Source organism: Macadamia integrifolia, chromosome 14 (assembly GCF_013358625.1).
Source record: "Macadamia integrifolia cultivar HAES 741 chromosome 14, SCU_Mint_v3, whole genome shotgun sequence".
Taxonomy (NCBI): Eukaryota; Viridiplantae; Streptophyta; class Magnoliopsida; order Proteales; family Proteaceae; genus Macadamia; species Macadamia integrifolia.
In genome coordinates this window covers 3,308,698-3,322,031 of record NC_056570.1, presented here as the reverse complement: position 1 = coordinate 3,322,031, position 13,334 = coordinate 3,308,698, and the positions used below count along the sequence as shown (strand labels likewise).

At 40.8% G+C, this 13,334-nt stretch overlaps 1 protein-coding gene across 1 annotated transcript in view; it reads left to right on the top strand.

Moving 5' to 3' along the window:
• The first annotated feature begins 359 nt into the window (after positions 1 to 359).
• The window catches only part of LOC122061362, a 13,680-nt gene continuing 705 nt past the window's right edge, over positions 360 to 13,334 (top strand). Inside the window, 10 exon segments of the mRNA XM_042624601.1 lie at positions 360 to 726; positions 1,517 to 1,653; positions 1,746 to 1,928; positions 2,103 to 2,233; positions 3,715 to 3,754; positions 5,177 to 5,329; positions 7,672 to 8,180; positions 8,183 to 10,029; positions 10,197 to 11,640; positions 12,577 to 12,660. Coding sequence (XP_042480535.1) covers positions 1,595 to 1,653; positions 1,746 to 1,928; positions 2,103 to 2,233; positions 3,715 to 3,754; positions 5,177 to 5,329; positions 7,672 to 8,180; positions 8,183 to 10,029; positions 10,197 to 11,640; positions 12,577 to 12,660 — 4,450 coding nt within the window. The 5' untranslated portion in view covers positions 360 to 726; positions 1,517 to 1,594.

Sequence of the window (13,334 nt, the reverse complement as noted above, 5' to 3'; positions counted from 1 at the left end):
AAAAAAAAAAAAAAAAAAGAGATTGTGGAATTTTTTATCCGTTATGGGTAAAAATGGCGATTGGTGGTAATTCCAACCTCCACGTTATACTCGTGGCTCAAGTGAAATTCAAATTTTCAAAAACCTCAAAAACGTTGCTGAGATGGTAGACGATTTGGAGAGTTTGGTACAAAGGGCATTATAGTAACTCACGTCGCTGATGACTGATGTTTACTGTTTGTGTTATTTACTAATTTCACAGCAAAGACTAATGAGGGAGAGTTGACGCTTGTTTAGTTTAGTTTAGTTAAGATTAAGGATTAATAAGATGATTATATAAGTGTTTTCACTCCGCCTGAATTCGAAGCACATCCCCACCACCACCACCGCCACTCTCTCGTCTCGTGTCTCTCTTTCTCCAGTCTCTACTGTTCCTTATCTCTCAGAAGAGTGGGGGGAGAGAGAGAGAGAGAGAGAGAGATATAGAGAGAGAAACTGATAGAGAAGAAAATGTCATTTGAGAGAGGATTGAAGAGTAAAGCGATAACAATGGACGGCTATGACTCATAGGTAGGGCTTTTGTAAATAAAACAGCAAAAGTGAAAAAGGAAAACACATACATTCTCCCCAGAAAAGTGCTCTTAATCAAGAAGGCGAAGAAAGATAAGGAAAAAATAAATGTTGATTTTCGGAGCAAACGAAATCGAAGATCTATCCTGCAATCGGAGATCTCGGCAGCATGAAGAGGTAGGAAAAAGTCTCGATCTATCTGTCTCTCTTACATCTTCAAATCTACAATTTTGAGTCTTCAACTCACATTTTCCAACCAATTTTCTGTAACGCTTCCGTTTTGGTTTTCCCTGTGTATGACTAGGGTTTTTGTATCATTTGACTTTATTATTTGAGGATTTGAGCTCCTCCCCTAGTTGCTTACAAGTTCTTTTTCAATCTTGTATGAGATTGCGGGGAAGTGGATCGACTTTTCTCCATTTTGATCAAATTGATTTCACTGTTGCTGCCTATTGGTTAGGTCTTGTTACTTTTGTTGGATGAACTTCATGGGCTCACTTGGTGTCTTCTTTAAGGAAATTTTTGTGTTACTTAGTCCTTGTTAATTAGATCCGAAGCCTTTTCGCTCTGGCGTTATGGATGTCTTTTTCAATTTGAACGGACAAGGTTAGATTTTGGTGACACCTTGTTATAGAACTAGAGCTTTGGCCCCGTTTGGCACTGAAATCCATAGTGAATTTTTGTATAGGCATTTGGTCATGTGAAATCTCTCATTCTACGTTATTAAGGATCCAGAAAATTTTTTGCTCCTTTCACTCGTGTGACCTGAAATGTGGATTGCTATTTGAATTATAAATTGGATGCGTCATGCATTCAAATTTTATGGATTTCACTGGCTTTTGCACTTGGTCGTTATTCACCCCCCCCCCTGTCTGGTATCCCTATTTGGGAAATAGATAGTGAAAAATTCGAGTTTTACTTTTAAAACTTTACTGGATAGTTTTTCTTGTCCGATGAGATAATGAAGATTTGGACTCTGAGCTGCTGAAAGCCGGTCTTGTGCGGAAGATTTGGGGAGGGGCTGTTGTGTCTACAATATCAGAAAATGAAATCTGACACACTGCTTGATTATGCCGTGTTCCAGCTGTCTCCCAAGCTCTCACGGTGAGAAGATTATTTAACGGTGTTTAAGCTTTTAGAATGTTTAGTAACTGCAGAATTTTGATTTTCTGTACTTGTTTCTTTTCTTTTGGCAGATGTGAGTTGTTTATATCCAGTGGTGGGGCGACAGAGAAGCTTACATCAGGTCTGGTAAAGCCATTTATTACACACTTAACAGTTGCAGAAGAACAGGTTGCTCGAGCAGTTCAGTCCATCAAACTTGAAGTTGAGAAACATAAAAATGCTGGAACATGGTTCACAAAAGGGACTCTTGAGAGGTGGGGCACATGTTTTTATTTTTATTTTTTTTATTATCAACTGAAAACATGGTTTGACTAATGTGATCCTGAATCCACTTCATAATGGAATGGTGCGCTTGCCAGTAGTCATTTCATCATGAAGAAGTGAGGTTGCCTCATATTGTTGTCTTAATTTGGGCATCCTGGTTTCAGGTTTGTCCGATTTGTTAGTACACCAGAGGCTTTGGAGATTGTCAATACATTTGATGCTGAAATGTCTCAGTTGGAAGCAGCACGGAGGATTTATTCACAACGAAGGGAAGATAAGCTGCCCGGTTCATTTGGTATGTCAGATAATCCTTTGCTTTGTTTTTTTGTTTTATTTTCTCAAGTCATTTGCTAACTCCGTTTTGATGGATATTAAACTTGTGCCCTTTCACCTTGGATTGGTTTTTATGCGTCAAGGCTAACTTCCTTGTCGGATGCAACATTGCATTTGTTTCCATTCCCTTAACTTTGCTGTCAATTTCTTGTAGAGGCAATTTTGGTATTGATTTCAATTGTCACTGTGTTTCATAGCTTTGGTTCATGTAAGAGTTCATGTGGATTTCCTTTTTTCTTGTTGATAGATTTTTACAGAAGTCTATCCTTTGAATGCTCCAGTATGGAGGAGTGATTTGATTCAGATTGAGGAACTAAAAGAGCTAGGGGCAGACCTAAAATGACCATAGGAGAAGTGATGAGGAAAGACATGCATAACTTAGGCCTTATATCAAGTATGACCTCCATTAGAGCTGATTGGAAGGCAAGGATACATGTAGCTGACCCCATTTAGTTGGGATAAGGCTGAGTTGTTGTTGTTGTTGTATCATTGTGCCAGTTTTCTTCAAGTTGACATTTTTCTTTTGATATTTTAGACATAGTTGCAACCCTGCCAGTATGTTGCTAAAATGTGTTTATAGATATTGTAGTCTTCTTCCCTTTTCCAGTTAGACATCAGTGGAACCTTTTAAGCATAGTTTGCAATGGCAAGGAAGGTTCAAGGGGTGGACAGTCGATTTAACGGCTTAAATTGCAGATTTTGTGAGGAAAAGTTTGAAAGGATGAGTAGTTGTTACTGGGAAATAACAAATAAATAAAGGGCAGGTTTACTGCCAAGTTATTGGGTTTGTGTTGTACCCTGAACTCACTGTTTATCTATTAGAACTCCAAAAATGATCAGAAATGACTGTGTGTGGCAAGTGGAGTAGATTATCCTGGAAACTGAGTTCAGTGTCCTTGTTATGTGGACAGAAGGAAATGGTATTTTCTGTTTAAAGTCAACCACGCAAAGATAGATGCAGATAGTTGATTAAATATTATGGGACTCCTGAATATATTTGGGTTAAACTGAATGTGTACAAGGTATGCCTGATCTTTGTTGTTACCTTTTCTTTTTAAAAGTCTTATTGTAAAGGACCTATAAAACAAAGGGGGAAACACCTTTTTTATTTAAGAATAATTCTTAAAGAGATTAAAAAAATGTTTAATCTTTGATGGATGGGCTTCATGGCTGTGTTGGTCTCCTGAACATCTTTAGATGTTATACTGATGAAAAAGGTGAAGTCTTTACTACATCTGCTCTGAGATTTTGTTGGTGTCTCAATGTGAGTGTGTGTACCATTTCCTGATTCAGATTTGAGTGCGGGATCATATTTTGGACATGCCTTTGTTAAAGACTCATTTTGTAATGTACTTGGTCTTGATTCAGAAAAAGGTATTAGTTGTGACTGGTAGGATGCCACCATTACAGTCTGACTATTTTCTGTCTCCATGTTTGCTCCAGGTGGAGATACTGGAGCCCCAGATGCAGCTGACATAACCAAGTAAGTTCTTCCTGTGCTTCCTGTTGTTTTTGTTGCTTGCTATGTACCTACCTTTAGATTAAATGGTGCATTGCCGATTCTTAGTGATGTAAGGTGGTTTACCTAGGCAAACACCCCAAATAATAATAGCAATTCCACACCATTTCAGATCTGATATACAGATCAAGGATTCAAATAAAACACAAAATCTGGGAAAAACTAGAGCTGAACCAAGAGAACTTTTGTAACTCACAAAGTAGAGGTATTATGGGACTATCACACCTGGTCGAATGATGCTTGGACCCGGGCCTCTCATCCACAACTATCTCAGCTGTTTGACATCCTATCTTAGGATTTTTGGAGCAGCAATGGCTGTAGATTTCAATTCTTCATTAATTGTAAACTAGTTACAACAATCTCTCTTATATAGGGGAGGGTACAATTGTACAAACTAGAAAGTAAACCAAAAAGGAAACTAACGTAAAAATAGAAACTAATTGACTTTGGTAACTAAAGACTACTTGTTCACTAAGAAACTAACATAAATCAATAAAAGACAACAGAGGGACCTTCTAGAAGGCTAACCCCACACATATCTTGTGCTTGACTGGTCAAAACACAAGACAGAAGAGGGCAGCAGTGTGACAGCTCACAGGAGAGGATAATAGAAACTTTGGCTGCTGCAGCTGGCTGGATCGATGGGCAGCAAGGCTGGCTTCTAGAAGACTTCAACTGGAACTTAAATACTGTAGTAAATCCACCATAAGGAGGCTGGTTCGTTGGCCCTAATATGTGGGCCAGAACTGGAGAAAATTGGGGCCAGGCTGGCTGGCTCGATAGCCCAAAACAGGGCTGGTGCTGATTTTCTTCTTTCTTCTTTCTTCTTCTGTAGTGTAGGCCAGCATGGGTCTCTACATCACGTAGTCTCCAATTTTGTTTATTTTTGCTGTCTTTTTTGTTCTCATCACTAACAAACTAAAGGTGGGATGCTTGATTTAATGCCTCTTGGGTAGTTGGGTTGCTCATAACCTGAATTTTTTCTAGTTGAAAGATACTATGACCTAATGATGTTTATTTTCTTGACCAATGAATTTTTTTTTAAAATTTTTTTACAGGGGGTAAAAAAAAAAATAACTAGAGTGTTCATCACTGAACTAGCTCGATTTATTTTGTGACAAACAGACAAGCTTTCACACATGAGAAATTGTTAAACTGCATTCTCTATTTGTTGGGAAAACAATGCTTTTTTGGGGGGAAAGGGATGGGGATGATCAGTGTGAGCTGCATGGTTAGGGTCTGAAGCACCATCAGTTGGATGTTTGAGATAGATGAAATTGTACACTGATTGTGCAGATGTATGAAAACTATAGCGATGACTTGGCTCCATTTGGCCTGTTTACGTGTGTTCTACACTCCGTTTATCAATTTTTGGTCTTGAATCAGGAAGGAGCTTCTGAGGGCAATTGATGTGCGACTTGATGCTGTTAAGGATGACCTGACCATGGCTCTTGCCCGAGCGTCTGCTGCTGGTTTCACCCTTGAGACTGTCTCTGAACTCCGGCTTTTTGCTGATCAATTTGGTGCTCATCGCTTAAAGTAAGTTTAAGAAAAATCTTATTTTTTGAAACATCAGTGGGCTTTTCCATGGTTAGGTGTGAGTTCTATGCAGTCTTAAGTTTGTCGATAATGAGGTCTGCCTTTTATCTGCAAGAGAGTCTGAAAACTTTTAGTAAGTGGGATCCTCCTTTGCAGTGACTTTCCCACTGCTTAAAATTGTTTTGGTAGCCTCTTTGTGAACTCTAGGCTTGTACGAAATTAATATCAGAGCTGTTTGGCCTTTTCTATTGTATAAAAATGGAGAAGCTTACACTACGGTAATCTGTACATGCAACATACTGAATATTAAGGAGGGCGTAAAAGAAAAGAAAGAAAACATATCGTTTGTTATTTTTGGAAGTTTGAAATCAGAAAGAGAACAAAAGAAAGGATAGATTACATCATTACCCCACTGGGTATTGATTACTTCAGATACCTCACCTGCTTTTTCATTTACCTCCCTTGGGCAGTGAAATCTGAGATGGTGTTAATTTATCGTGTTAGATTGAAGTAACTTTTTCTCAAATGTAATCGAACTACTAAAAAAATTTCAGTTTGTCATACAAGTTTTGTGTTTGACACCAGCACATGGGACAAAGGGTTTTGTCAACCAAGAAAGTTTTCCACTAATGTTAAACGGCATTGAGTGCTTGTCAATGTAAACCTAGTTTTGTCATTTCGGTGCCACCAAACATAATCATTGTTAGATTGTTCAGATCCAAAGCTGGAAGGTCCAAATGATGCAATCATCTGATGCAATGGTTGGACCTGGAACCTTCTTGATTCCAAATGATTCAATCATCAATTTTCTGGAGCATGTGGATATTAAAGACCCAATTTGGAATGACAGGTGGCTTTTCCTGTCAGTTGGGCTGCAAGTTAAAAAACCCCATTGGTCTCCGGGGCATGCCTGGCACCACCTTGATGAGAAGGTGAAGGCCATAGAGGAATGGGATCCCCTATCAAAAGTATATGAGTTACGATCTTTTTTTGGTCTGCTAAACTGCTCCTATATTGTACAAGAGAGCTCTGGTGCTATCTTTCGCAGAAGTTGTCAAGAAAGGTCAGGTCAGATCACTGGGCCTGGTGATATGATTGTTTGGCCTGGCTCTGGGTTACCACTGAGTTTGAAAGATATGTTGCCTGTTTCATTTTTTTTTTCTTCTGTTGAGCTAATAATGTCTTTTTGAGGTGGTGCCTGTGCATATTATTTAGTAAAGCATGGGGGTTGTCACCATATGGGCATGGTCGAATTTCATATCCATCTCCCCCTTATTTTGTGTGTGTGTGTGTGTGTGTGTGTGACTAAGAAAAAGGTTTGTATATTTGCAATGAACATTTTACTATCATAGTGTGGTTTTTTTTTTTTTGGTTTGCCGCGTGGCAGATTTGCATGGGCATGGGTGGGTTGATGTGATGGAGGACACCCTAAATCAAGCACTAAAAGTGGTTCAAACTGAGTTTAAATTTCATTACATATCCATCTCCCCCTTATTGTGTGTGTGTGTGTGTGTGTGTGTGTGTGTGTCTAAGAAAAAGGTTTGTATATTTGCAATGAACATTTTACTATCATAGTGTGGTTTTTTTTTTTCTTTTGGTTTGCCGCGTGGCAGATTTGCATGGGCTTGGGTGGGTTGATGTGATGGAGGACACCCTAAATCAAGCACTAAAAGTGGTTCAAACTGAGTTTAAATTTCATTACATAAAAAAATGCCATTTCAAGTGTAATGGGATTTAGTGGCATTTTTATAACTTTGTCACTTGAACTCACTTTTAAGGCAATTCCCTGCTTGTTTTCCACCTTTTAACTTGACCAGTGTGGTGGGTGTGGGGTCTTCTATCACATGGCCATATCCATGATTGCTGATGTGATAAGTAATGGTCGATATAGTTGCTCATATAAGGATACAAAATTAATAGAACCTTCTTGTTTATGTTAATTTCCCCTTGAAAAACTTGTGGTCACTACTGCTACAGGATATAGTTTCACTCCTATGCCTTGTGGAAAAAAGAAAAGTTGATTCATTTTACATGCCTTAGTGCAGATTGAATAAGACCCACATCACCAATGGGTAATCACAAAACCACATTTTGGTTATCAGCTGTGTATTTTATGATTTTATCACCTCATTCATTAGGTGGATATTTTCCCAGATGATAACAGGTGATTCTCATTAAGAGTAAGAAGATGTGGCTGCTCTGGTTGTTTTTTTTTTTCATCCATTGTTCGAATGAGAGTTATATTTCTTTTGGAGATTTTCAGATTTCAGAGAATGATGTCAAGTTTCTTTGTATGTTGGCTATTATATTTTTGGTTTCTTTACTGTTCTTTTTCTCTGCAGTGAAGCTTGCGGCAAGTTCATCTCCCTATGTCAGAGAAGGCCGGAATTAATCTGTGCTTTGAAGACTACAGGCAATGATCAAGCTGTCCGAACCTCTTCTGGTTCAGATATGTCCATTGATGACCTTGTCGAAGAAAGTGTTCCTGCCAGGCCTTGTTGGCCCCACCAATCTCAGAGCCAGTTTCACAATCAGCAACATCAGCAGCAGCAGCAACAGACCTGCCAAGACCTTGATGCTACACAACCCCCTGAACACTCCAAATCCTCCATTTGTCAACAACCAAAATCTTCCTTCACCTTCCCAATACGGCGTTCCAGTGATGGGGATGAGAGCGGTGAAGGGACCATTGAGAAGGAGAAGGACAAGGAAGAGAGTGTGACCGAGTTGTCTCAGGCTAGTCGGCCGTCGAGGCGGCTGAGTGTTCAGGACCGGATCAATTTGTTTGAGAGCAAGCAGAAGGAGCAGTCTGGGAGTGGTGGTAAGGTCCCATCAGGGAAGTCTGTTGAGCTTCGAGGCTGTCTTCGGATGTGTCATCCACTCCTCCTGTTGTGGAGAAGGCCGTTTTGAGAAGATGGAGTGGGGCCAGTGACATGAGTGTGGACTTGAGTAATGATAGGAAGGAAACAGAGGGCAGTTCAATCACACCTTGTTCTTCCACAAATTCTCAGACCCAGTCCAGCAAGTCTAGCAAATTTGCCGGTACGCATGAGGATCGCAAGGATGATGTGGGATCACACGACACAGCCACAACTTCAAAGGTTGAGTTCAGGGGCTCGTCAGGCCTATTGGATGATTCTGGATTGAAAGATCTGCCTATTACCCAATCCCGGGTTACGGATTCTGAAGCCCAAGTGACAGCTTTGTTTGGCAGCTCAGAGGATGGTCATTCAAAAGATCGACTGGCATCTCAAACTCAGGTGAATGTATTGACAGGAAAATTAGAAAAGGTGGGGTGGAAAGATCAAGAACCTTTTGAGAGCCAGTCACACTCTTATTCAGGCTGGGGTGAAGTTGATTTGAAGAATCGAACAGTTTCTCAGGCCCAATTTAGATCTTATCCTGGTGGAGCTGAGCAATCTGGATTACAAGATCAGACTTCACCTCAAAACATGTCCAGAACTCCTTTTGTTGGAACTGAGCTTCCAGAAGTTAAAGACCAAGTTGCATCTCAGTCGCAGTTCTTGGTTCTTTCTGGTCAGGATGCAGGTCAGATGTCATATGGAGCTTCTGTGAGCAGAACAGACAGTGTTGAACTGAGAGATCATTCTGCTTCCCAGGCTTTATTCAAGGATTCTCCCAGTGCAACAGTGAACACTGGATCAGATTTAAGACAACGACCAGTTTCTCATAGTCTGGGTAAAGCTTTCTCAGGTAAGTTGGGAGGAAGTGCTGAATTGAAAGACCAAGCAGCCTTCCAGGTTCAGTACAGGGGCTTCGAAGGTGATCGGTTGGGTCGTCCATCTCAGTGGAGCTCTTTCCCAGGAAAAATGGAGGATGTTGGGAGGAAAGAATTGGAATCTTTGGGAATGGAACATGGAGATTTGACCCCCAAAGTGGAAAATAATCTTCACAGAGCAAAGTTGCAGCGACAGAGGTCTCAACCTGAACAGAGCAAGAAGTCACAAGGTAGGAGGGGTGAAAGCACTCCTGTCAATGGAAACAGTGAAATGTTTTTCCCTCGGAGAAAGATTATTGAAAGTGCAGAGGGGGTTGGTTCAGCCACAATAACCCCAGTTGAGCAAATTCAGAAGATAAGGCAGTCAAAAGGAAGTCAGGAACTCAATGATGAGTTGCAGTTGAAAGCTGATGAGCTTGAGAAGCTTTTTGCAGCGCATAAGCGTCGGGTTAGTGGAGATCAGCCTTCTTCTGTTCGGAGAACTAAGGGACTAGATGCACAGGTGGAGCAGGTTGCTAGTGCAATGTACAGGACATCAGATGAAGTTACTCCTGCTCGATTGCATGAAAAAAATCTAGTGAGGGAACCTTTTAGTAGTTCCAGTGACATGGTGGAGTTTGATTTCAGTTCTTTAATAAAGAAAGTAAATAGTCAGGACCATGGTAGTACTCTTGGGCAGCATATTACTGAGTTTGGTTCGTCCGAGGATTCTAGAGGAAAGTTTTATGATAGGTACATGCACAAACGAGAAGAAAAACTGAGGGAAGAATGGAGTTCAAAAAGGGCTCAAAAGGAAGCAAAGATGAAATCCATGCAGGATAGTCTTGAACAGAGTAGAGCTGAGATGAAAGCCAAGCTCTCAGGGACTCCAAGCCAGCAGGACACAGCTCTTCATGCTCGTCGACGTGCAGAGAAACTCAGATCTTTTAACATTCGTTTAGCCAGTAAGAACAGGGAGCAGGTATTCTTGTTTTGAGTTAATTTGGGGTATGTGTAACTATATATGCTATGGACTGGTAGATATGGATGTTTTATTTTGAGAGAGTGGGAACTGAACCAAGAACTTAGTTCTTGTCTTCTTGAGTGGTGGTTCATAGTTAACCCTTATAAGGTTTTCTTTTCTGGCAGCAGCCAATAGAGTCTGTCCCGAGCGAAAATGATGAAGATCCATCAGAATTTCCTGGAGAGACACAGTATGGACAAGATATATCCTTCAATGAGATAAATTCAGCAGATGGCTCTTCCAAAAGTACTCAATCCATGAAGCTTTTGCACAGTAGAAGCTCATCTTCATCTACCCCTCGAATCTTAGCAGTGCCAGCGACACGATCATCTGCAAAGGGTTCCAATCCCAGTTCTGGCAGGCGACGGACTCAACCAGAATACCACCTTGCACAGTCTGTTCCCAATTTGTGTTACTTAAGAAAGGAGAACACAAAACCTTCAACAGGAATCAGCAAGACAGCTTCTCGTTCACAGTTTAGAAATTTTAATCGCAGCAAGAGCATCAGTGAAGAGCTACCACTTGTTAAGGAGGATAAGCCACAGCGATCTCAGTCCATGAGAAAGAGCTCTGCTAGTCCTGGTGAGTTTAAGGACTCATCACCTCAGAACTCTGATGGTGTTGTTTTGGCACCGGTAAGATATTGTAATGAACAAACTGACGAGAGCCTCTATGGCCAATCTCCCAAGAATGCTGTGTCAAAGCCCGTATTCAGGAAGGGTAATGGAATAGGTCCTGGGGCTGGTGCTGGTTTGGCTGATATGACAACTTTAATGGAATCTGAGGACCTGAAAAACAAAGAAGAGTCTGATGAAGCGGCTGATCAGCTAGAAGATTCAGTAGACATGGTCAAGGGGGAAGAGGAGGAAGAGGAAGAGTTTGGAAGAGTGACTGATGAAGAAGGTTTTAAGGCTGCATATTTTCATGCTGATTCAGATAATGAGAAATCACAAGTGAGCCACGACTCAGAAAAATCAGGTGATCCTGGGTCAGAAAATGGCGATTCCCTGAGTTCACTTTCTCAAGTGGACCACAACCTGGTAGTTGCGGCTGTTTCAGGGCCTGTTACATTCCATGCTTCTGCAGTGAATGTGCAGGACTCACCAGGAGAAAGCCCTGCTTCTTGGAACTCTCGGGTGCATCATACATTTTCTTGTGTTAACGAGACATCAGATATTGATGCCTGTGTGGACTCTCCAGTGGGGAGCCCTGCATCATGGAACTTACACTCCCTCAGTCAGGTGGAATCTGATGCAGCTCGAATGAGGAAGAAGTGGGGCAGTGCTCAGAAGCCAGTTCTTCTTACTGCTAATACTTCACATAATCTTTCACGAAAGGACATGACAAAAGGGTTTAAGAGGTTATTGAAGTTTGGGAGGAAAAGTCGTGGGTCTGAGAGCCTGGTAGACTGGATATCTGCAACTACTTCAGAAGGAGATGATGACACTGAAGATGGCCGGGATCCAGTCAATAGGTTCTCAGATGATGTGAGGAAATCAAGAATGGGTTCCTCACAGGGTCACCCTTCTTATGATGGTTTCAACGACGGCGAGTTGTTTAATGAACAAGGTATGCTAAATTCCGGTTGCATTTTTCCTATATATCATATCAATCATCAACACAGGCACTGTTTTTCACTGGTTGTACTTCTTAAAATCTGCCACCAGCTCTGAAATCTAGCTGAAGCACATTAAATCTAATATATCTCTTCTTTTACTCGTGGAGCCCAAAATTTGAACAGAGACCAATGATATCCTATTATTCTGTTATTTCTGTGGGGAAATGGATCTGTGATCTTTCCCCATGATGGTTGTTGTCAGTCACTAGGTTATCATAAAATTTTCTGAGGATGAACTGGTTGAAACATCACTGGGCCACAGAGCCAACTAGCATATCCACCCAGCTACTTGGTTCTTTATGATACATTAGTATATTCATGATTTTCTTAAGCAAAGGCATTGCACTTTTTTCAAGCCTATAATAGCTATTGTTTGCTTGTGATATATATAGCGCAACAAGAAGATCCAGGTTTTGACTAGTTGACATGCTGTCCCACCAGTTGAGTTGGGAGCCAGTCCCAACACGGGTTGATGCAATGTTCAAGTATGGTTACTGTGATCAGTCATTGTGGTTGGGTCTGGACGAATACATGGAAATTTTGTTGAATCATTTCTGTAAGATGTTGCTTCCTTAATCCTATCAGTGGGGTATGAATATTTGTGGTTGTTGAAACCTAAATTCCACAACTCAGCTATTTCATCTTTGTTACCCACTCTACTTAGTAAGAAGGAACCTAGATCTATCTTTCCTCGGTGGCTGGATATTAAGTTCCGGTTCATCAACGATTTTAAACGTTGTTGCTAGTCATCTCTTGATACACTTCTGTGATCTATCTCTTAGGGGAAGTTGATATACTACTCAAGAATGGGCTGAAATATTTAGAAGACATTTATACATGCCACTTGGATTCTGGATTTGGTAACAGGATATCTTTTGTTCTTGCAGTTCAAGCCTTGCGAAGCTCTATCCCTGCTCCTCCAGCCAACTTCAAACTGAGAGAGGACCTTCTATCAGGAAGCTCGCTAAAAGGTGTACTACTGAACCTGCTTCAACCCAATGCCATTTTCTGTATTCTTGAATAAAATGGACAAAGAAACTTGCTAGCATGTTGGGCTGCAATAGGAAATTGTCTATAAAAAAAATTTGACTAGGTTGAGAACCATCCAGTGTCTAGGGCGTTTCTTTGTCCTGGGCTATTTCTTATTTTGTTATTTGTATATTTTTTTGGTGGGGGTCAAAAGGCCTTTTATTTCCTGACAGAACAATCATTTCAACCATTGCCTAATTTCAACAATCCATTAGAATGCAAGGGTTACTTTCACTGGAACTGCACAGGATCTGTTACCAATGGTTGCATTTTTGTGTTTGCTATTTGTCATGGGGAAAGGAGGCTGGCTGCTTTTCTTTCTCAGGTTCTCCAACAGTGTTAATGATACCTACATTTTAACTCTTCATACTTATGGTTTTGTGGTTAAGTTGATACCTATTATAGCAGATAAGGTTTTCAGGATGAGAATTCCTTTGGTTGTTTGTGTCCTAATTTTGATTTGTGTTACACCACTCCTGTCCTGCCCTAAACTTCTTTCCGGAGGAATCTGTGAGACAGTAGTCAGAAGCCATGTTCTTTGGATGATTTTAACCATATGATCAAAAACTAAAATGTTGAGTACTCCCTTCCCCCCCGCCCCCCCCACCCCCAAAAA